We start from the raw sequence: 24,997 nt of genomic DNA, 5'->3' as shown, positions 1-24,997 counted from the left end.
AAGCTGGTGTTTATGACTCGTCTAAATAAAACTTAACTATTTTAATTAATGATTTGTTTTTAAGTGTACTGTCAATGAGTATGAAGTGGAGCTCCTTACTCTTTTTATCTTTAGCTTATTCAATATACTTACGTAGTGAGTTGCCCCTCACCCATTTCTTCAAAATATGTTTTTAAATTTCGATTTCTTTTTTTTTTTTTTAAAGCTATCAAATGTCTGTGTTTTGTTAACATTGAACTCAGCACTAAATACATCTTGTGTGATCTTATTAAAAGCTCCAAATACACATGTGAATACACCCAAATCTCTCCCAGGATGCACTAGGATGTGAACATGATTGTTCTAACCACGTTCAGGATTAGTCACGCATGTGTTGGACCATATATTAAAGTCTGCAATGTCCCAGACTACGATGAAGTGCTGCTGGATCCGGTTTGTTGTGTGTATACAGTATGAGTATGTAGAACACGATACAATTTGAATTTTAAGTCCATACAAAAAGGCACCACCAGCTGTACCCATTTACCCTCAGATAAAATCACATGTGAGCAGGACAGTGAAACCTGATCACAGGTGTCCACTCACTGTCTTTGAGTCACATTTTGGATACCAGATGTGAACTATATTCTGTCCTAACGAGATCATCACACAATCTAGATATGCTGTATCTGGATACAAGAGGTTTGAATAAGAGCTAATGTCAGCTGCCAAGTATTAAACATGTTAGTTGGCGTTTAGTTATATTGGCTGTATGGCTATGCTGTGTAGGCCAAGTAATATGAGGTAATTCTACAGGATCAGGTATACCCTAGTCTGGATCAACGGTACATTTCCAGGATAAAGCCTGCCATCCAGCGCTCGATGTCAGGCTTTGTCCCTCACCTTCCGCTCTGTGTGTTTGGGTTCTCAAATTCCCTTCCCTACAGGAAACAACAACAAACTTTGAGCTAGCAAGCTACACGCTAAAAATGGCAAATTTTGAAAAACATTTGGATTGTGCAACATGGCAGGCCTGCTCGGTTCTTTCAGGGAATGATTGTAAAGATTTACACAGAATATGTTTACGTCATTTACTCTCTAACTGGGAAGTTTTGGGACCGATTGGGGGGATTGCTGTGGATGAAGTACACACGGCGATACACTGGGTAGAGCAAATGTGGTTTAACCATGTATCAGCTAATTTAAATAGCTCACATTACTGTATTGTGTGAACAGTTAACATCATTTAATATTGTACGCCGTGTTTTCTTTTGCTGGGTGCAAATGTTCCACCAAAACAAGTTCCTTCCTGAGACTATTTTGCAGAGTCACAGTCGCTGCGTCCGGAGCTTAGCGCCGCCCAAGATGATTTTGATTGGTTTAAAGACATGCAAACAACCCAGAGCGTTTTTTTCTCCTATCGCAGAATGTATGTGTGGTGTAGCTAGACCTTACTCCACAGGGCTGTGGAGATAGACTAGATATAACCTGAAACTTTTCAGACATGATAGTGCCCTCATACACGTTACTGCACATCAAGATTGGCTCCATGAGCGTCAGAAAGAAGCTGGATGCCTTCCGTTTCCTTCCACTCAGCAGATCTCATCACCATTGAAGCAGTAGGGGAAAGAGATTTCCATCTGTCTTATCTTATTTCAGAACGCTGCTGTTTGTCTTTGGTGGGTACATATGAGAAAAGCTTACCCAAACACAAAAACATGAAAAAAAAAGCCTTAAAAAGCGAAGTTATATATCAGTACTAAAGGCTTCAACCCCTCAGACCTTGATCAGTGCTAATACAGTTGATTCAAGGTGTCAGGGTAATTATGTAAGACACAGCGGCATTCATACAATCAGTTGAGTTAATTAGAATTAACTGTAATGGCACAAATATGTACATGTTAATTTTTTAGATACACTTTAAAGACTCCCTATTGGTGTAATAAATGATTAAATGATTCTAGAGATCAAAACTGGGACAGTCACATCCACACACATACTATGGTTTATGACCAATACTTTCAAAGAACAATATCCAAATGCACACATTAAAGGAGTTGAAAATGGTTAACAAATAAGTGAGTTAAGTAATAATCCTTTGTTGCTCAAAGCCACTTCCTGTCTGTTTAATATCACCTTAAATACAGCGAAACTACTAATCTGACACCTTGTTTTTAGTAGTCTCACTATATTTAAAGGTGATCTAAGCGATGTTGGGTGGTGTCACTTCTTGTTGACGTTCAAAGTATTGTCAAACAAAACGGAGGCTAGCGCGCCCCTCCCTCCTCCTCGGTTATTGGCTGGAACTCTGTTTGTTATGTTTGGTGGTGCAGGTTGGCCAGTTTGTTTTTGTTGCAGTTTGTGGAGCCTGGGCTGTCTACAGAGACCGCGTTTTTTTACAGTGTGTTCAGGGGACAGGCAGCTAGCCCATAGTGAGGAGATGTTTGCTGTATGTGACAAAAAATGTTGTAGCCTAAAAAACACGTGGCATCGCTTAGAGCACCTTTAAGGTGATATTAATTAGTTTCCAACACTTGAAACTTTTCTTCATTCTTTAACCCCACAGCAACACTCTTTTTCCAATTCATTTGAACAGAGTGAACCCAAATCCTTCTCGTCTGATTCTAATCATTATGCTTCTATTCCAGGCCATCATCCACCCTGACACGGGGGAGAAGATCCTCATGCCCTTTCGGATGTCAGGTACAGTAGCTTGGTGTGGAAGCCTTGTGGGAAGTGGGATCTAGGGGCTTGTTATGTGGTCCAACATGGAGGCGCTGTCACCCCTGGGAACTGTCACGGCTCAAACACTGAAAAAGGTCACACTCAGCTGGGCGCTGATTAAAAGCTCTCTCCCATGGTGACAGAGAAGTTCCCGAGGTTCTCTGAAGAAGTTCTTTTTTGGTCCGGTCTTAAAGCACCTGTTTTGCAAGGCGCCTTTGAAGTGTTGGAGAGATGGTGTTGGAGAAACGAATAAAGGAGGAGAAAGGGAGAAAGAGACACCAGCGATTAATTTGTTAGGACCAACATTGTGTATGTCAGACAAATGGGAATTTGCAGAATCCTATTGCTCTGTCTAACCTGTACAGACTAAAACTCTAGTTAAAGGTCCCATTTTATGCTCATTTTCAGTTTCATACTTGTATTTTGGGTTTCTACTAGAACATGTTTTCATGCTTTAATGTTAAAACAAACAACAATATTTTTCTCATACTGTCTGTCTGACTATACCTGTATTAACTCTCTGTCTGAAACACTGTTTTAGCATCTATCTCTCTAAGGCCCTCACCTGAAAAAAAACCCAGTCTGCTCTGATTGGTCAGCGCTTCCGAGTCCTCTGCATCTGTACTCAGTGCCACTGTCATTGCAGCCGGGGAATGACTGTAACAGCACCGTAGCGCCACTTTCTACATATGTATAGTATGGTTGTGACATCACAACTTGTCCTGACGGCCTGTTTAAAGACACAGTTTCTGATTAAGCATTTATATACTTTGACAGTATTTAGATAGCACCTTGAAAAAAAGAACATTGAAATCTCACTCCAGTACAGGACATTTAAAAGAAACTGCTGTAATAAAGATAATAGTGACTTTGTCTTTTAACAGGTTTTATCCCATTTGGCACACCAGTGGTAAGACCTTTTTGCATTATTTTCAGTAATGCAAAGTCAGTCATGTATCGTACGCTGACATAAATCAGTTGTTTTAAACCAAGACTGGCCCTCTAAAATAACATTTAGGCTCAGATTTTTCCCTTTTTGGTAATCTATCTGTACTTTTATAGTTGTTTTGTAAAAGGGTTTTATCTTTGTGCAGGTTGTTGGCCTCCTTCTCCCAAATCAGACATTGCTGTCAACTATCTTCTGGCAGGTAATACCTACTACTAATACCTACCAAAACTCAGACTGAGGTAATATTATCAAGACATCTCTTCAATGTTATGTAATGACTTAATGTATTTATTCATAAAGACAACACAAATTAATTAAACGTTCCCGTATTTGCCAGCCAGCCAATTTTCTGCTGCAGTCCTGGCAAGATGTTGTAAAACCAAGTGTTTGAGAAATACACTTGACAGTAAGACGCCAAAGAGACAACAAGCATTTTGAAAAAGGTAGAAAAAGGTATCAATGACATAATAATGATAATACCCACTTTTCATCAACTTTGCAATTTTTATGTTGCAAAACGGAACAAAACCGGAACACGGCGCATCTCCTCCTGGTGGAATTTCGGGGATACAGCACCTAAATAGTTTATTGCAACTGTAAGAGCATTTCTATGTTTTACATCTACATTTGTGTATGAAAAAAACATCTCTTTTTCCAGGCTCAAGAACCTCCATAGTCCCATTTGTTCAGACTGGAACATAACGTTGGAAATGCTAAATCACAGAGTAATACATCAGGTGTATCAGCACATGAACTAACAATCCTCTTCTTTTGACTTCCTCTCCTCTTACAGTCGTTAAACCAGAGTCACAATGCCTGTGTGAACTACTGCAACCGCAACGCCTCCAAGGTACTATCTCAGTAAAGGGACCCAGTCCCATTTAGACAGATAGCTGCATATGAACAGAGCTGCATGGAATGCTATCATATTGTAATCTCACTTATTTTCCACTTTAGCCTGCTCCATTTTCCAAATTCGTCCAGGGATACCTCGGAGCGGTGACCAGCGCAGTCTCTATTGCTGTGAGTTCCCATAATGCCTCTGCTCTGCCTGAACAGGCCCTGTGACTCCAGTGACTTGTGAGTGTCATTGCACAGCAATAACTGAGTCACTTGATGTTCCATTACATCTCTTAAACCAGGAGCAGACCAGTATATCAGCATAATATTGGACTTTTGTCGACTGCAAAAAGAACAGGTTTTTTTCTACATAAAAGTCCTTTAAATCATTCCGTCAAATTGTGTTTTGTCTAGTTGTGATATATGCCAAAGGTTCCCCTAGTCTCCCCACTAACCCAATACAAATGTCATTAATCTGGGCTTAAGTGCATAGTTTAAAGGTTTAACTGTTGTTTGAGATGGTTTGCCACCCTGACAGAATAGGTGAAACACCAAACAATTTCAATTGTTTTGACAGGAAAATTCAAAGAATATTAGTATCAACCTCCACATACCAGCCATCACAATACCTTTTATCGGTTGGACCTTTCTTTTTTTTTTTCTTACCTTTATGTCATCAAAGACTCAAATGTCAAAAGAGTATAACACGCGTTCACACACCTGCCTGACACAGCCCTTAGTGTGGACACAGGGCTCAAACTGAGCCAATTACTGGTCCCGCTGGGCGCTCATCCGGCTGCTGCCCTCAGGGTTGACAACGGCAACAAGCACAGAAAAAAAATTGCGGGGTGTCTGGAGGGTGGAACGACAGGCAGGGAGGGGGGCAGGAGCTCTCCAATTAAACGTCTGCTCTGGTGACGACCCCCCGCAGGGCTGGGGAGAGCCGAAGGCTGGAGTGTCGTGGTGGTGTGTTATCTGAGAGCACTTTTGACTACAGCCTTCTAGTGTGTTAAAAATACAGTACTGTGCCTAGTTGTTTATGCACAGATACTTAAAACGCTTGCTTGTTTTTTGTTTCAGTGCTTTTCTGTGCTGGAAGACAAAAAAAACTGTATTTATTTAAATATGAATTTGTGATATTCAGTGTGTGTATCATTGGTCTTTGAACACAAAGTCAGTGGCTGATTGTGTGTGTCATGTGTGTCTGGTTTTCCTTCAGGTCGGGTTGAACGTGTTAATCCAGAAAGCCAGCCACCTTAGCCCAACTACCAGGCTTTTGGTGCAGCGGTTCATCCCCTTCCCAGCAGTGGGTAAGTTCAAAGAGCTCAGCCAAACACTTCATGGAACAGACAGGGGTCCAGCCCAGTCCTCTACCAAAATGGCCTTTTAAACTAAATTAGTATAAGTTTGAGTTAACAATAGAGATGTGTTTGAGTGTTAACTCAACTTACTGACTGGAGTAGGATGACTAAAGTTTCTCCAGGCTTAAAATAAACCTCCAAGGTGGCAGGTTTGAGTAGAAAATGACGTTTGCGATCATGATGAACATTTTAAGCTCGTGGTTAGCATAATATCACAAAACATCTCATATATGTAACAAAATAATCTTAAATTAGCCTCTAACAGCGAAATGACGATGACAGAGTTGTGATTGAAAGCCCTTGTTTCCAAGGTCTGGAATAAACTTAAACATCTAATTAGGTATGGAACATTTATTATGTATTGTTTGCTTGTTAACATGTTCACAATTTCCCTTTCTGTGTCTCCCTTTTCTTGTAATCTAAAATGATATGCGGCTGACAAACATTTGAGAATTCTTTTTTTTTTTTCTCAATCCCAAATATCATGGCACCAAAGTGTTGATGTACATGTAACTAAAAATAAAATTGTAGTCCTATACAAATATTGCTGGATTTTTCATGGCTGTTTTCCTTGGTGTTTGTTCTATTTTTATGATGTACACAATTAATGAAAATGACAGACCTAATATAAATATTCAGATATGAACCCATTCTTTTCTTGAATGTTGACAAATGTTGTGTCCACCTTTTTTTAAACTGTTCTGTGGTCATCATAAACGGCTGTATGAGAGCCAACCACAGCTAGCCGTTTGTTTTCCTCTCTGCGGGGTTAGAGACATGTTGTGAGCTCGCTTTGTCAGGTGTGTGTGAAGCCACAAAGCTGATTTTAATGCCACTCTCCCCGCAAACACACCCAGGGGTATAGACCCGTGTCCCAAAATGCTGCTGGCTCATAATTAAATTGTTAGCCCCCCCCTCCCTCTTTCTTACCATGGCGGTTCTTTTAATTAAATCAACAGGTTTCTATTGCGTAGCCTTTGCCTGGTAATTGGCTGCTTGTTAGAACTCTGCTGCCACAAACAAATTGGATAATTACCCCTAAAGTGGCGTCTATGTCAAGGCCTCATTTACCTGATTTATGTTTGTTCATTGTTGTTGCTGTTGTTGTTTTGGTAGGCCCATATATAAGGTAATTAAAATGGCTAATTGAAGCGAGCAAAACGAAATTGCTGTTTGAATTTTCACCCGCTTCATTTTGTTTGCTTACTTAAGGCTAGATTTATTTGTAATAACCTAATCAAGCAGCGGCCTGTCATTCAATTAGATTATGAAGACCTTAACTGGAGGGAAAGCCATGCCGTCAGAAATGCATGGGGATAATTAATTTGTTGTCTTTTGGAAATATTTATCATTATTTAATTATTATTAATTGTTAAGTAATTACATGAAAAGTTCTTTAAAGCATTTCCATGAGTGTGCCACGGGTTATTAGATGGCAATTAGAATGAACATAAATGTAATTATTTAAAATAATTACAAATGACATATTTCAGCATTGAGCTGTACAGACTTTCATTCCATTCATAATGGTGCATTTCATGATGCATTTATTACTTTCTTTTTTATTTGATCTGTTTGCTGTAGTTTTTGTTATTCCTAGGCAAAATCCCAATCTGTCTCTCTATTAATTGGTCTGGATAAAAAAAAATCCCTCGTAGGTAAAAAGAGCTATTTGCTCAGTCAATTGAATTCCCTACACAAAGCGTCCTGCGAGCCCTGCAGCCCTTACTAAAGATAACTCCCAACGCTGTTGTCTTAAATTAAAAAGGCTCGAGGCGCCACCACTAAACTCTCTAAAATGAGTTTTTCTTATTCCTATTAGAGTCAAGGAGAAAGGTCCATCTATATTAACATACATTTGTGTTCATTTTGGCTCTCGTGAATAAATCACAGGGTAACAACCCTGCTGTTTGTCGACCCATCAGTCACCTTGGTCATGGTGCTCGTTACCACACACACACACACACACACACACACACACAGATTATGACAAACATGACATGGCACTGATGCACCACATTGGGGCTTTTCAGTGAGTAAAGCAAGAGCAGGAGTTCACTGTGTAAAATGTAGATATTTTCATCACAATATAAATCATTTTGTATTAATATTTATTTTGTTATATTACTATGTATTTGTATGATCTTTGTGATTTGTATTGATTGGTTTTAATGTATTAATGTATCATACCTGTGAAGATCTTGTGACTGTCTGTGAAAGTGCTATATGGATAAACTTGAATTACTACTTACTTATATCTTAGCTTCCTTAAAAGATATACATTTTCTAAAGAAGGCAAGAGAGGGCAATGGTGATTTCATGCTGAATAAGACTCTACAGCTCTGAGACTGCACAACGGTGCTTTGAGCTAATGCTAACGTCATCCTGCTGACATGCTCACAATGACAACAATAACATGCTGAGGTTTAAAAAGCTATAGTGCATAGTTTCTGCCGCCCCCCCCCTGAGGAATTCTAAGTAATTGAAATAAAACTTTCGGGCATCCACATGATACAAGCCTTCCGTGATCACGCACCGTCACCCCCCAACACTCAGTTGCTAGTAGCCAAGGAGGACATGGAGGATTAAAAAAACATGATGGACTCTTCAGAAGAGGTCATTATCTTCTGCGCGGGAAAGTCGCCGGATGACACCAGTTTCTGAACAAAGCCATACTGAAAAATAGAGAGTTTTGTGGAGCTTATAGTCTTAATTAGCTTTCTATCAACTAATTTGGCAATGGCTTGAATGTAATGGACATTCAATAATATCAAAAAGTTATGCACTAACGCTTTAACAGGTACAGTTTGCCACCTTAGCTGCAATGCTAATGTTGCTAGCAGTAGATGGCTACGTTTCAGAGACTGAAACAGCATTTTGTCGAGACGTCTATTCTCAGCGAAAAGTCTACAAGACACATTTTCCACCAGAATACCAACAACTCGCTTTGCGCTGCCTGATTGGAACGAACCTCCAATCAAATCATAATTTTGAGCTGAAGAGTAGATGAAAGTTTAGGGGATTACCAAAGTTATTACAATTTATCCTGAGGAGAACATCAATGTACGCTGCAAATTTGAGAAAACAGTTTGTCCTTCAAGATCTTGACTTCTTTAAGCTGTCAAACCCGTTTTCTGGTTATGGAATAATTATTCCGTCAACTCAAAATATAGCCAGATCATTTTTTAACGCAATGTTGACAGCTTGAAATTCTAAAATGATTCTCCGCTCATCCTTTCCGTCTTTCCATAAAATTCCAGCTCAATCAACAACTTAATAATACATACTCAAGCTGTAATCCCTCATCCTTACAGTACCTGCCACAGTTGAGCCTCTTCCTGCTCCAACAGCATTGCACAGGCTGTTGGAAACCCCCAACCAGAGAGTGAAAAGACAATTTTGCTCATTTGTGAACTAATAAAATATGTCAAATTCCTCGAGGTGAGACACTTCACTTTCATTTTTAAAAACATTCTCACCTCCCTACAGCGAGTGCAAATGTCTGCAACGTGGTGCTCATGAGACACTCTGAGCTGTCGGAGGGCATCAGCGTGCTGGACGACAACGGGACCGTGGTGGGAACGTCAAAAGTGGCTGCCAGGCATGTATGTTGCTTTTTATCTCATGGGAATTCTTCAGGTGCAGCTTTGTTAGTTTACTATTAGTGATTGATGTAATGTTTGTGAATGCAACATGGGGCTCACTGTAAATGTATGAACATAATTTAAATTGTTGATTTTTCTTTCTTGCTTCCTTTAAATGTATCTTCTTATTTTTGTGATAGGCACTTTTAGAAACAGCTCTGACCAGGGTGGTCCTCCCCATGCCTATTCTGATGCTCCCTCCCATTGTCATGGCTGCACTAGAAAAGTAAGAGACTGCATTATTTTTATCGTTCATGAATTGGTCCGTTTTCTCAAACTTAATGAGCTTGTTTGGCTTCGACTAAAAGATATAGATATACAGTACAGGGAAACCCATGGGCCCACCACCTGTGGGAGGAACCGCTGGGGTCGGGTGCGCTGCCACATGGGTGGCAGTGAAGGTCAGGGGCCTCGACGGACCAGACCCGGGCAGCAGACGCTGGCTCTGGGGACGTGGAACGTCACCTCTCTGTGGGGGAAGGAACCGGAACTTGTGCGGGAGGTGGAGCGCTACCAGTTGGATCTGGTGGGGCTTACCTCTACGCACAGTCTCGGTTCTGGAACCATACTCCTGGATAGGGGTTGGACTCTTTTCTTCTCCGGAGTTGCCCAGGGTGTGAGGCGCCGGGCGGGTGTGGGGATACTCACAAGCCCCCGGCTGAGCGCCGCTACGTTGGAGTTTACCCCGGTGGACGAGAGGGTCGCCTCCCTACGCCTGCGGGTTGTGGGGGGGAAAACTCTGACTGTTGTTTGTGCGTATGCACCAAACAAGAGCTCGGAGTATTCGGCCTTCTTGGAGACCTTGAATGGAGTCCTGTATGGGGCTCCAGTAGGGGACTCCATAGTTCTGCTGGGGGACTTCAACGCGCACGTGGGCAATGATGGAGACACATGGAGAGGCGTGATTGGGAGGAACGGCCTCCCTGATCTAAACCAGAGTGGTTGTTTGTTGTTGGACTTCTGTGCTAGTCATGGATTGTCTATAACGAACACCATGTTCGAACATAGGGATGCTCATAAGTGTACTTGGTACCAGAGCACCCTAGGCCAAAGGTCAATGATCGATTTTATAATCGTTTCATCTGATCTGAGGCCGTATGTTTTGGACACTCGGGTGAAGAGAGGGGCAGAGCTGTCAACTGATCACCATCTGGTGGTGAGTTGGGTCAGAGGGTGGGGGAAGACTCTGGACAGACCTGGTAAACCCAAACGGGTAGTGCGGGTGAACTGGGAACGTCTGGAGGAGGGCCCTGTCCGACAGACTTTCAACTCACACCTCCGGCGGAGCTTTTCGTGCATCCCTGTGGAGGCTGGGGGCATTGAACCCGAGTGGACAATGTTCAAAGTTTCCATTGCTGAAGCTGCGGCGGGGAGCTGTGGTCTTAGGGTCTTAGGTGCCTCAAGGGGCGGCAACCCACGAACACCGTGGTGGACACCGGTGGTCAGGGAAGCCGTCCGACTGAAGAAGGAGTCTTTCTGGGATATGTTATCCCAGGGGACTCCGGAGGCAGTTGCAAGGTACCGAAGGGCCCGAAGGGCTGCAGCCTCTGCCGTGAAAGAGGCAAAGCAGCGGGTGTGGGAGAAGTTCGGAGAAGACATGGAGAAGGACTTTCGGTCGGCACCAAGGTGCTTCTGGAAAACCGTTCGCCACCTCAGGAGGGGGAAGCGGGGAACCATCCAAGCTGTGTACAGTAAGGATGGGACGCTGCTGACCTCAACTGAGGAGGTAATAGGGCGGTGGAAGGAGCACTTTGAGGAACTCCTAAATCCGACTAATACGCCCTCTATGGTAGAGGCAGAGCTGGAGGATGATGGGGGATTGTCGTCAATTTCCCTGGTGGAAGTTGCTGAGGTAGTTAAACAACTCCACAGTGGCAAAGCCCCAGGGATTGATGAGATCCGTCCAGAAATGCTTAAAGCTCTGGGTGTGGAGGGGTTGTCTTGGTTGACACGCCTCTTCAACATTGCGTGGAAGTCGGGGACGGTGCCTAAGGAGTGGCAGACCGGGGTGGTGGTTCCCCTTTTCAAAAAGGGGGACCAGAGGGTGTGTTCCAATTACAGGGGTATCACACTTCTCAGCCTCCCCGGTAAAGTCTACTCCAAGGTGCTGGAAAGGAGGGTTCGGTCGATAGTCGAACCTCAGGTTGAAGAGGAACAATGCGGATTCCGTCCTGGTCGTGGAACAACGGACCGGATCTTTACTCTCGCAAGGATCCTGGAGGGAGCCTGGGAGTATGCCCAACCGGTCTACATGTGCTTTGTGGATCTGGAGAAGGCGTATGACCGGGTCCCCCGGGAGACACTGTGGGAGGTGCTGCGGGAGTATGGGGTGAGGGGGTCCCTTCTCAGGGCCATCCAATCTCTGTACGACCAAAGCGAGAGCTGTGTCCGGGTTCTCGGCAGTAAGTCGGACTCGTTTCAGGTGAGAGTTGGCCTCCGCCAGGGCTGCGCTTTGTCACCAATCCTGTTTGTAGTATTTATGGACAGGATATCGAGGCGTAGTCGGGGTGGAGAGGGGTTGCAGTTTGGTGAGCTGGGGATCTCATCGCTGCTTTTTGCAGATGATGTGGTCCTGATGGCATCGTCGGCCTGTGACCTTCAGCACTCACTGGATCGGTTCGCAGCCGAGTGTGAAGCGGCTGGGATGAGGATCAGCACCTCTAAATCTGAGGCCATGGTTCTCAGCAGGAAACCGATGGAGTGCCTTCTCCAGGTAGGGAATGAGTCTACCTACCCCAAGTGAAGGAGTTCAAGTACCTTGGAGTCTTGTTCGCGAGTGAGGGAACAATGGAGCGGGAGATTGGTCGGAGAATCGGCGCAGCGGGTGCGGTATTACACTCAATTTATCGCACCGTTGTGACGAAAAGAGAGCTGAGCCAGAAGGCAAAGCTCTCAATCTACCGGTCAGTTTTCGTTCCTACCCTCACCTATGGTCATGAAGGCTGGGTCATGACCGAAAGAACGAGATCCAGGGTACAAGCGGCCGAAATGGGTTTCCTCAGGAGGGTGGCTGGCGTCTCCCTTAGAGATAGGGTGAGAAGCTCAGTCATCCGTGAGGAGCTCGGAGTAGAGCCGCTGCTCCTTCGCGTCGAAAGGAGCCAGTTGAGGTGGTTCGGGCATCTGGTAAGGATGCCCCCTGGGCGCCTCCCTAGGGAGGTTTTCCAGGCACGTCCAGCTGGGAGGAGGCCTCGGGGAAGACCCAGGACTAGGTGGAGGGATTATATCTCCAACCTGGCCTGGGAACGCCTCGGGATCCCCCAGTCGGAGCTGGTTAATGTGGCTCGGGAAAGGGAAGTTTGGGGTCCCCTGCTGGAGCTGCTACCCCCGCGACCCGTTACCGGATAAGCGGAAGAAGATGGATGGAGTAGAGGGACTGTGGTTAACAAAGCTTTAGTGATAAAGGAGGCAACCACATTATCATTTATTTTACATTTTTATTTAAAATGCACTCAACCTTGTTCTTTACTCTAACATGCAGCCTGGGTTTCAATACTGGTGTCCACTGTATATTAAAGATAATTTAAGGTAATAATCATAAGGTTCTTGTTTTACTGAAACTTTTAAAAAACGTGGTCATTGCTGTAGAGTTTTACAGCCTCTATTGTCACAGAGACTACACAAAACAGAGACACTCAGATTTTACTGTAACTAATAAACAACAGAAAAACATACTAAAAGCAGAGCCGCATCTTTTCATTATGATTTTTCATCTTAGAAAAGCAATTCAGTCAGATAGTTGTCTTACTTAAGTCAGTTACACACCAACAAGACCGATGGCAGAAAAGGCAGTTGGACTGATCAGTCTCCCTGAGTTGGTCAAAAAAGTGCCTCGGAACACTCGGCCATTACTGGCGACTCATTCAGATTACGATCTCTTATTGTACTAAGATAGTTCACCGAAACGTGTTTCTGAAAACATTTTAAGTGAGAAATAGGCCATGCAGTTGCTGAATCTGTCTTCATTTCAGATCGACAAAGGTCAGTTTGAAAGATTTTTGTTAGATTTTGAGAGGCTTAGTCACGCTCATCCCGCTTGCCATTTCCGGGTGAGTCCCGACTGCCCTGTCTCCGACTGAGCATGTCAGGTCGGCCAAAATGAAGGCCGACAGCTCCTCCAACAGACGACGGCACGGAACACACCGAACAGACTCGAGTCACTGACCTCGCTAGACTGTCCAATGGGCCGATTATCGGCCCGGTATGTAACTGCTTTTAAAGGTATAATATGCAGGATTTTACTAAAAAGCAATGTACAGACCCTGCCCTCTGCGTGTAGTTTGTCTTTTCTTTTTTGCTGTGTGTGGGACGTTTATGGGCGTCAGCAAAGAGCCTTTGGGCCACATGTGGGTGTGTAACCCCCAGCCAATAACAGCTTGCAGGTTGTGCAGCTCTGCATTCACACATCTGACAATAGGTGCTTTCCGACTTGATAGTACTTGTAGTTTTTAGAGGAAAAGTACACTTCTAAGCAGTTCTAAGAACTACTCTCCCCCAAAATCTTTTTTCCCGTTTGCATTCCCACTGGCCAAGTGGCCATAGGGACTGGTAGGAGGGGTAAGGGAGCGACGCAAGCACGGCAACGGTCTTTATAGCATCGTCACTAGACCTTAGCGCCACATACAACAACAACAAATGATGCTAATACTTGTGCACTTTTCCTATATTAAATGCACGTCCATTCTCGTAGTAATTCACGTAATGTTTTGCTCAACACAGACGGGGCTTTATTATACTCGGAACAGACCCCGCCTCTGCCGGCTGTGCTGTGGACTTTGTGTGTGTGTGTGTGTGTGTGTGTGTGTGTGTGTGTGTGTGTGTGTGAGACGGCCGGCGAGCCGCAGAACACGTTTGTGGAGTTTAACTCCGAAAACCACAGGTTCCCGTTAATCTTATGATGGACATGTGTTGTGATATTTAAACAAACGAACCGTCAACGGCGAAATAAAAGCCTTTTATTTACGAGAGCGGTCTGAGAGACCTCCAGCTCACAGCGAGGTGTCTGAGCATGACTGGCTGATCGACGAGCTAGAAGCCGGGGCAGGCGCTTGCTGGCTGTCGCCTCACTTGATGGAGCTTCTGAACTCCGAAAACTTTGAAGCAAATTGTCAATTCGGCATCAATTTTCGCAAGACTGCCTATATTCGAAATCTAAACAGTTAATTTCTCGCCTAAAACGTTGTCAGAAGTGAATTTAATGATGAATAAGATGGTGAAAATTGTTAAAAATGTCCCGTTGTTGGTTGTTGCTCTGTCTGCAAGTTTCCAAGTTGGAGGTGGGCGTGACTTATAAGTTCGACCAATCAAGTACACCTAGGAAAAGGGAAAAGGGAAAAGACCCTGCTCTGAAGTAGGAGCTAAAAAAGTACACTACTGAGGACAAAGGAACTTAAAAATCCCCAAATTTTTCCTGTCGGAACATGACGAAAAAAGTGTTCTAGGAACGTTTAGTTCTAAGAACTGCAAAAATCCCTCCGGTCGGAAAGCCCCTTATGTGGCACCTTCCCACAGTGGTGTGTCTTTGTGTGTGTGTTTATTTGTGCTTTAGAATGTAACTGCTGTGGAAAAAAATCAGAAAACAATGTTTTATTACTTCGATTTATTACTTAGTTCGGCGTTCCCTCTCTTCATTCATTCTCTAGCTCGCTCACATTACATGCATATCTTAAAAGCATTTTTCAAAAGAAAAAACAACCAAGACTCTGTACATCTTGAATCCTTGTTTGTATCATTCTGTGTTAGAGAGGAACATTTTCTTAATTAAAAATGTTAATAAATAGTGTAATGAAAGTATTCTGCCATAATAGTTAGATTAATAAAAAATTTAAATGAGCCCTAATTAAATGAATTATATTATAATAGTTCCGAGTCTCAATTTCCTTCATGGTCAGAACTACTATTGCAGTCGATGAACCATTCCCACCACTGAGCTTCAGTGTTGTGTGATATGACTGTAATGATGTCTTAATGATGCAACATGTTTATACGCACGTCCCGTGGTCGATGGCCTGACTGTGCCTGCGGTGTGCCGAGGAATGCAGCCGTCTTTGTAAATCCTTGACAGCACTTGTCCCGAGCGCTTGGAGCAGGCGGGCTCAGACAGGGAGGCCGGCTGCCCAGGTGTGTTTGGGATTCCTGGCAGCTGCATGACTCACCGTGAAGAGAGAGAGTGTATGCGAGAGAGCGAGAGCAGAGGGCTGTGAGGTGGACTGTGGTTGCTGGTGAGTAGCGCTCAGCTATCCTCTATGTCAGCTTGCCTTCACTGGCTCTCAATGGAGCGGGAACAAGGAGACAGAGATGGGTCCCTGCGGGGCCCCTCCATGATGGATTGCACTGCTGAGAGCAGATTTAGGGCAGTGACAGCAGGTTCTGGCCTTCATGTGCCTCGTGGCTGTGAGAGGACACAGACCAAAAAGTGTATTCAGAACTTAGATTTGTTTTTGTGAGGCTTAAGGTACATGTACCTGCACTGAGAATCTCCACTTCAGCCCTTAGTACTCGGGTAACCTGATGTAGAGCCGAGCTCATACTGTGATGTCAAAAACTACAGATACAGTAGAGTGCAAGAAACAGTATCTCTTTTACACTCTGGGTTTCAATTAGTAGGAAACGGGTAAAAAATAAAAGGTAAAATGTTTTTATCATGATATGTATATATATATATATATATATATATATATAGAATAACGCGTTAATTTTTTTTAATCGCATGCCGCCATTTATTAATTTATTTTCACTTCCCTCGGCTTCGCGTCATACCTAACAGGCTACTATTTTGACCTTTTGCCGCACTTTGCCATACTTCCTCGTAACACATCCTGCTGCCGCAGGCTGCAGGCACGATGGAGAAAGACAGCAGCAACACAGTACTGAATGGAGCTTTTTATTTTCCAAAACTCCTGGACGGCTCAGTAGCGAAGTCGTAAAGCCATGTGCACATTGTGTAAAGCCGAATTAAAATATCACCGAAGCACATCAAGCTTGAGCTACCACCTACGAGCTAAGCGTAGTAGTACAGTTAACGTGACTGGAGAGTGCTACTAGTTGCCGACCTGTGGATGAAACCAAATCCAAAAAAATTACTACAGCTCTTGCAAAATGGGCGGCAACTAACTGCAGACCTGTCAGCATCGTAGAAGACTCGGGTCTTAAAGACGTACTACGGTTGGCATGTTCTGACCCGTCTTATATTGATGCAAGGTGATCACTGGACGTCAGTGAGTAATCAAAATGATTTAGGAGTTACTGCACACTATATTGACTCTAGATTCAAATGTGTGATTAGATTCATACATTTTTCTTTTGTTTACAGTAAATAAATAAATAATAAACAAATACAAATCTTAAAATCAAGTTCATAAAGTAACTTTCCTTGCATTCATTTGATTCCCAATCAAGATACACTGGTAAGAATTGCGTTCCATTGTTAATGTGTACTTAAAAACAGTTCTGAAATGCAAAATAATAGAATTTTAATCATGTGATAAACATCCGATTAATCACGATTAACTATAGAAATTCAGCGATTAATCGCGATTAAAAAGAATTAATCGTTTGACAGCCCTAATATATATATATTAGGATAACAATAAATAATGTGATACAGTATATTTTGTCGAAATTTGATGGAGAAACTGTTTAACGATAAAACAAAAACACAAAAAACGACATGCAAGTTAAACACCTGATACATAAAAACAATATTACCAAAAGGTAGGCTTCACTGATTTGTGAGGTGTGTTGGGTGCATTTCCTACCTCATAAAGCATTAGTATTTTAAATCCTGCATTGTTTACATCCATGTTTTCTTCTTCCTTGCTTTTGCTGGCGCATTAATAAGTCCCACGTTGTTTTACCTCCGTAGAGCAGTGGAACAGCATGAAGCCATCGTCAGGAAATGTATGTGTCGCTTTGCCATGTGTGTCCTCGACGCTGTGCACAATCTAAAACAGGAGCCAGTCGTGAAAACACTGCTCCATAGCATACAGGGTAACTATAATGTAACTATAATGTTGCATATGTATATTAGCACTCTGGAACTATCTTAACAGCTACAGAATTTAAGCAATAGCTTCCTCTGCTGCTGACAAAGAAACGCTTTCTGGCTTTTATTTAATTCCGTTGCATTTTCATGCTAATCGTCACCCCCACCTCCTTCATGAGGTGTTTGTTTTGTGTAGTAATTAGAAACCTGCTTTACAGTTTAATTGTTCTGGTTCACATACCTCTGTGTACACAGTACAGCAGCCTCTGCAAAACTACAAAATAACTGAGCGAAAGGTAGAAAAAAGAAAGGTTTAAAAAGCGACATATTTATTTGATTACTGCTTTAATATTTCCATCACATTAATGTGTGGCCTTCATGCAAACCGACTCACATTTAGCAACTATATTGTGTATTGTATTTATCATTTATCAGTAAAAGAAGTGGAACCTACTTACGACTGCTGTTGCTCTTGAAATTTAGAAATGTAGTTCTGCTATTCAGTGGCTGTTGTATGTGTATTAACCTTCATTTGATCAGGAAATAATCCCATTGAGATTCAGAATCTCTTTTTCAAGGGAGTCATGGCCAAGACAGCAGTATAATAGTTCCATATTGAAATATACAGTGAAAGACAGACAACATAAAACAGAAAAAGACAGTTGGCAATTTAACATCATCTCAACATAATCACCAGCAGCGCTCAGTAACAGCACATGTGCATTTAGTACTCAAATAGTCCTTTATCCTAATTTTAAACTGTGTCATTGTTGGTAGGTAGTCTAATTTAAGATGATTCTGCATTTTATACCAGGATGAGGGTGCAAAAAACTCTAAAGGCACTTTCACCGAAGACAGTTCGCGTTCGGAGAATGTCATACATGATTTGCCCATATGATCGGAGAATACATTTGTGTATCACAACACAAGTCAGCAGGGATATTCTATTAATTGGTCTTTTGGTGGCGACGTGGAGGCTCAGTCACGGCGTCAGAGGTTCATGTAAAGAGGTAATCCCGGGAGAGAACCAGAATATGGCCACTAGCCGGGATCATTCAGTGCATGTGAACACAACCAGTATTGCGTCAAATTGTGTCATTAATTTAGGATAATATCAAGTTTTTCACCTGATTTGAAGGTTTTTAAACCTTCCCTCATCACTCTCATACCTCACAACTTTTCTCCCATTTTACTTTGTAACCCAGTTCTAAGTGTGTGTGTGTGCGTGTGCGTGTGCGTGTGCGTGTGTGTGTGTGTAGCCTAATTAAACCATGGCAGCCATATGTGTTAATGAGCTCCGTAATTAGGCAGTAGCTCTCCTCGTTATGGAGAGAGGCGTTGCTGGTGGAGGAGAGATGGAGCGGCTCGTTCTCAAGCTCCTGCTGAGTTCACTGTCCCGCACACTGGAGAGGGGATTATCCTACGGAGGGCAGCGAGGAGGGAGGAGAAATAAGGGCTGAGACGAGAAAATATATTTCTGGAGATAGAGCTTTAAAACGTCCTTAATGTTTTTTGTTCAGATGAAGAAAATGCAGCTTTTGTAATTGATGGCAGTACATTTTTTACAATACATTTGTAAGGGATTGATTAAATTAACAACACAAAAGCCAAATGAAACATATGAAAGCAAAGATTGAACTGTAAACATAAATTGCAGTAGTTTTAAAAAAAAAGCCTTTACATCTTATTTAACTGTTGGTTGTTGAGTCGAACGTTGCATGAACAGAGAAAAGCTGTTTTTGAAGGAGCGTTTGGTAATACAGTGTAATGGTGCATTTCGTTGGAGGTTTGTAGTTTTGTGTTGATTCTTTGAGCTAAATGTTCCTGAAGAGATGCCATTGAATCTGTTAATTGAACAGCCAAGTTGTGTTTAAAAACTTTGCTCTGTTCACCTTCTGATCCACAGGAAATGTACAATTCACACTTCATAATTAAGCACCGATGTGCCATCTTTGTGACCGTGGGTTGATGATCTAATGAAGACATTAAGGGCTGTGTGCTGTGACATCAAGTCTTTTCATCTGTACAAAATCATCTCCGAGACATCGTGAATGAAACTGAGACTTTGATTTTGACAGGTTGATATTTCTGCATTTTGGGTTAAATGGAGGGAATGATATTTTTAGATTTGTCACTTCCTGTCAAGATGTTTTCTGCCAGTGAGGGACCATACCTCATGTCTGAAATTGTTTTTGGCAATAGGACTAATTTGCAGGGTTTATTTCTCCTATCAGTAGTGCATTTTAACATTTCAAACATTTGCTTTAACTCCTGCTTGTTGCAAATGTTTGTAGTATTGGTATCTGCATAAAAAATTCCAGTATTGGGGCGACCTGTAGCTCACCCAGTAAGAGCGTGCGCCCCACGTAGGCGGAGTCCTTGGCAGCGACCGGGGTTCAAATCTGACCTGCGGCCCTTTTCTGTGTCATCCCATCTCTGTCCCCTCTTTCCTGTCCGTCAACACTATCTAATAAAAACAAGCCCCCACAAAGTAAACATAAAAACAAATCCAGTATAAATTGGATTTGACTGCTGTGGCTCTACCATGTGAAGTATTTGTTATTGTGTAAGTTTGTGGAGGATACATTGCCAGTGCCCCCACCACAACCAGTGTCTGTACATGAACTGTAAGGTGAATGAAGTGACGGTGTTCCTGTGTCCCTCCAGGCTCCCTCTCCTGCAGAGACGGCGGAGGCTTGTCCTGCCCGTCCACAGTCTGGTGTGCCTCGCTGCCTTCGGCCTGGCTCTGCCTCTCGCCATCAGTCTCTTCCCACAGATGGCCCAGGTACGTAGGGTTGGGCATTGTTTGGATTTTTACCATTCCGATGCCGAACCGGTACTTTTTAAAACGATTCCGATTCCTAAACCGATTCTTGAAAAACTGAAAAATGACATCAAAGATGTAATATGTTTACTAGCGATCACGTGCAGTGAATGCTTAATATGCTTTTACGTCCGTTTTGGTGAGCCCAGAGGGAAAATATGGCATTTTAAAAGTAGCCTACATTTACGGTAGCTAGCTAATGGTAGACTACAGAGAAAGCGTGATATTTTTACGTCCGTTTCGGAGCAACAGAGGGAAAATATTTCAAAATGAGGAACCGAAATTTGCGTTCTAATCCGGTCCGAGTACTACCGGTTGCGTAGGAACCGGTTCCATAGTGGAACCGGGTTTCGGTACCCAACCCTACAGGTACGTAATCTAAAAAAAAAATCTTCTCTACTGAGGAATATGTCTCTCCTCTCAGGTACAATAGAACATCATGTAATAGTGGGCCTTCTAACGACGTCTTCGTTTTTTGTTTTATTTTGTCAATCCAACCCAATGCCATGCAGGCACTACTGTAGCTAGCTTTCTGTTGTTGAAGTTGAGGTTTCTATCGGTGACACTTCTGTCCAGTCATACTGTCTGTGTCACTCCACATGTTATTTATTGAATCCCTCTTACTTAGAGTCGTTAAAAATAAAGAGCTGTTGCTAGCTGGTGCCAGACAATTTCAAATGTTAAAGCTTTCATTAACTGTTTAAAGGTTTACCTCGTTTTGTGTTAAATCATTTGAAAACATAAAATATATGATCAAATGTTGTGCTGGTAATAATCAGAGATTACATCCTGATTGGAATAAATCAGAGCTGCCATGACAAATCAACACAACGACAGAAAAATAAATATCATTAATCGTTAAAGTCATTTTTCATGCAAAAAAATGTAAAAGTGCTGTTTTTTTATGCCTCAAATATGGAGATTTCCTGCTTTTCTCTGTTTTATATCATATTAAACTAAATATCTTTGGGTTTTGGACAAAACAAGACCATTTAAAGGCATCACCTTGAAAAACTGGGATGGACAGTTTTCACTATTTTCTGACGTTCTATAGACCAAATGAATCGATTAATCTAGAAAATAATCTGCAGATTAATGGATAATGAATATAATTGTAAATATCTGCTTTGCTCATGTCTGCCATGACTAGGGCTGCACAATATATCGTTTTTTTATCGTCATCGCAATATCAACTGGCGCAATAGCCACATCGCAAAAGGCTGCGATGCAACATACCACATTCGCAATAGACACTTAAGAGATTTTTTTGTGTTAGTTGAAAGAAAATATCCACAGAAAACTGCACATTAATATGTAACATTCTTTCTTAAGTGGTGCCTTTTATGGTCAATTCAAAGTTAAATTTGTTCATTAAAAGAATGTTGGAAATGATTTCCTTTTGTTTGTTTCAACAAGCAATTTGTTGTATTTTAGCAGAATATTGAGAGCAGCAGAACTGAGTTTATTTATCGTAAGTAATATCGTTATCGCATATTTTCCCTCATATCGCGCAGCCCTAGCCATGACTCTGTTTGAATGAGTGATGTTGATGACCGGAGTCTCCTGACCTCTCCACCGTTCCCCATTGAGCCGTACAGAGGCTCTCTCCTAATGAGGCGTAGCCCCCTGAGACGCAACCTGCTCTATTATCTTTTATCTGCCCACAGTCTATTGCCTTCATTCATTGATGCTAGCAGGCTGAGATCTAACTTCAGCCTTATTGCCTCAGTTTGTGTCACTCTACTCATTAAATGGCTTCGGTTTTGTTTCTCACTCCATCTCTCTCTTTGTCTCCTCTCTGCCAAATGACTTTCTGACACAAGCCAACCAGCTCTGGCTTTAAAATGTTTAGGATTTAATTACCACTGGAAATAGTTCCGACAGCCATATGGCAAAAAACTTCAGACATATGTGGCGCCAACAGTCCTGTGAAAAGCTGCCTCCCGTTCTGAGGGGCCTGTTTTTCCCTCACAAGTCCTTTTTGCACTTTCGCAAAGATAGCAGGTGAAAAAAAAGAAAAGAACTCCCTAAAAAAATCCCCATGAATGCCCTGCTCCCCTGGACCCCCTGCCTACTCAATTTGTCCCACTTCCCCGTTTCACACCTACCCAAGATGTCTGATTAAAATTCTGCCTCCAACTCCAAACAGCCATCTGTCTCTGGTTCAAATATTAGGAGATGCACACCTCAAATTAGACTTTCATCTGCCAAATTGGCTCTTTTTGCACATTAGCAGTAAATACCGAACAGTTGAAGCCTTTAAGAATTATTTAGTTACAAATGAAACGGTTTCAAACCTTTCAGTAGCGGCTCATGTATATGGTTATGGATGCATCTACAGTGTACACATGCAGTATATATGTGAACATTTGATATCTGACAGCCCGTGACTAGTCTTTCTAGTTGCACTGTTGACCTTTTTGTTCTGCTTTGATTCCCACAGATCAGTGTGAATCAGCTCGAGCCGGAGATCGCCATGGCAACAGATTGTAAGATTGTGACGTACAATAAAGGCCTGTGAGTGATCTTCTACTGCCCGACACGGGAAGATAGGACCCTCTGCAGGTTCAAACCCCCCTCTTCCATCCCAAAAAAGCTGCCAGTGAAAGAATGATGGTAAACTTGGCTGTGTTATCCAATGAGCAGTAAGCATACGCTTACAGAGAAAGACATGTTGTTTATGCCAAGACAATGGTTATTAAATAAGCGATAACACATGGTGACATACTGTGATGTAGGAAAATATCATATCGACACCTCCGAAAGTATTATCACTGTGATAACATGGACACTTAACAAATAGCTGAGTTACCTGCTCCATCTTGCATGCAGAGAGAGTGGCCTGGTTAGCTATGAGCTTGTCTGATTTCTTTTTTTTGTTTTCACAACGAACAGGCAATTAACTGGAGATTAATTTGAACACACATGAGAAATAAAATGGGTGGATTGAGTTAGGGTAAGGACATGTCTGGATGATTGAAGTTGTGGTCTGGATTGTATTTGTAACTTGTGGATGAAATCAGGATAAATGAGTGAAATGTATTGAAAGTAGTGAAAGTTTTTTGCCCTTGTTTATAATTGAATGAAGGGGTTCCCAACCTTCTCTTTCAACCCCTTTATTCATTTAAAGGTCGCATATGGTGACACTTATACCTATGTCTGTACCGTTTATGCATAAAAACCCATTTGTCACTTTAAATCCCAATCTTTGCTGTGGCTCCCTCTAACTGGAAGCAGTTTGTCAGTCACTCTCATGTAGTAAAATACCTAACACGTTAAAGGATTCATCTTTTAGATTTGCTTCCACCTCTGTGGAAGTGCATTTACTCTTTTTAAACTACATTTTTGTAATCAGACAAAGTGAATACTTTATATACACACAAAACAATCGCAGTAAGGATAATTTAAAGTCTTATAAAGGTCATTTAAAGAGATTTATACATTGTTTATTTTGAAAGCGCCATTGTTCAAATGCTGCTTTGTGTATGAATTTGCACTTGATTTATATAAATTTCCTGTCTTCAAGTGTTTTTTGTCGTGATCTGTGTGATTAGTGTGTTTGTGAGGCTGCGATGCTGCGTAACAAGAAGCCACATGCAGGATCAGCGGAGGATGCTGGCTGTAAGTTGTGGCTCAAGTATAGAAAATTGTCATTTGCAATTTGCATAGCTCTTTGAGTAGCCCAAATGATTACTGTACATTTGTCTTTTCATTGTTTTAACCCAATGCTTGTTGTGTGTCTCTGTTGTAAACTCTTGCAGCAATTTTTCTCAGTGTCCAAAACAAATTTCACCTTAGGGAGACTAATAAAGATACTTTGACTTTTGACTTTGACAATCCAGGTGAGATGAAAAAAACAAACAAAAAAACAAGTCATTAAACATCCTTTTGTGATCAAATTTTTTATATTCAACAAACAACATAAACACAATCAGCAGCATGTTACAGGTAACAGAACATACATGTAACCCCCCCCCCAAAGAATAATAAAAAGAAATTAAAATTAATTGATGAATTAAAATGAAATAAGGACTGTATATAAAGGTATATACATACGCAAAACAATATCACCCCACCCTCCCCAGGACCCCGTGGCCTTTTAATGTCTCTGCCATTAAAAGCCACATATCCACATTCACCTGTCTAGCACCATTGATGCAGGCTGTTGAAAGTTCCATATAAACTATGTCAAGAAAGGTCAGAAGCCACTGCTTAATGGTCAAAGTGTGTGGGGGCTTCCAGCGCACCGCCACTGTTAGTCATTAAACATTCTGTAGATTTATTTTATTATTCCGATTTTTACTGTTGTAATCAGATACAGGTATGAGAATCAGATTTGGTTCTACTGGAAGAATTTCACGCTGTCATGCTTTGAGATTCATGACAATTTTCCTGATTCCTCAGACTATATTCAACAATTGATAACAATATAATCCATAGTGAGTTCAGCTTTAACACCAACAGTTTTGTAAAGATGTTTTTTTTTTTTTTTATTTCTGGATATCTCCTTTGTATCTTCCGTCATAACTTTGGAACAAAATGTGTTAGAACTCTATGCAAATATCTCAAATTAGGTAATTTAAGTCATTTCAGTCTTTCTTTCTTTCCCAGTAATGAGGTTTTAATTTGTAATTCAGTGTGCTGCTCGACTGAAACCGATGCAATGTGACAACTGTGACTACGCTGCATGATTTA

At 41.9% G+C, this 24,997-nt stretch overlaps 1 protein-coding gene across 1 annotated transcript in view; it reads left to right on the top strand.

Moving 5' to 3' along the window:
- sfxn5a (sideroflexin 5a) overlaps nt 1-23,830 on the top strand; it is a 31,643-nt gene extending 7,813 nt beyond the window's left edge. The window contains exons 5-14 of the mRNA XM_031310159.2: nt 2,628-2,682; nt 3,588-3,613; nt 3,798-3,851; nt 4,446-4,502; nt 4,610-4,675; nt 5,712-5,802; nt 9,343-9,458; nt 9,638-9,723; nt 20,146-20,263; nt 22,746-23,830. Of these exons, the coding sequence (XP_031166019.1) occupies nt 2,628-2,682; nt 3,588-3,613; nt 3,798-3,851; nt 4,446-4,502; nt 4,610-4,675; nt 5,712-5,802; nt 9,343-9,458; nt 9,638-9,723; nt 20,146-20,263; nt 22,746-22,823 (747 nt within the window). The 3' untranslated portion in view covers nt 22,824-23,830. The remainder of the gene's footprint in view (nt 1-2,627; nt 2,683-3,587; nt 3,614-3,797; nt 3,852-4,445; nt 4,503-4,609; nt 4,676-5,711; nt 5,803-9,342; nt 9,459-9,637; nt 9,724-20,145; nt 20,264-22,745) is intronic.
- Nucleotides 23,831-24,997: the final 1,167 nt, after the last annotated feature.

This window comes from Sander lucioperca, chromosome 18 (assembly GCF_008315115.2).
Source record: "Sander lucioperca isolate FBNREF2018 chromosome 18, SLUC_FBN_1.2, whole genome shotgun sequence".
Lineage (NCBI taxonomy): Eukaryota > Metazoa > Chordata > Actinopteri > Perciformes > Percidae > Sander > Sander lucioperca.
Note: the sequence above shows the minus strand (reverse complement) of the source record. Positions and strands in the feature narration are given on the sequence as shown.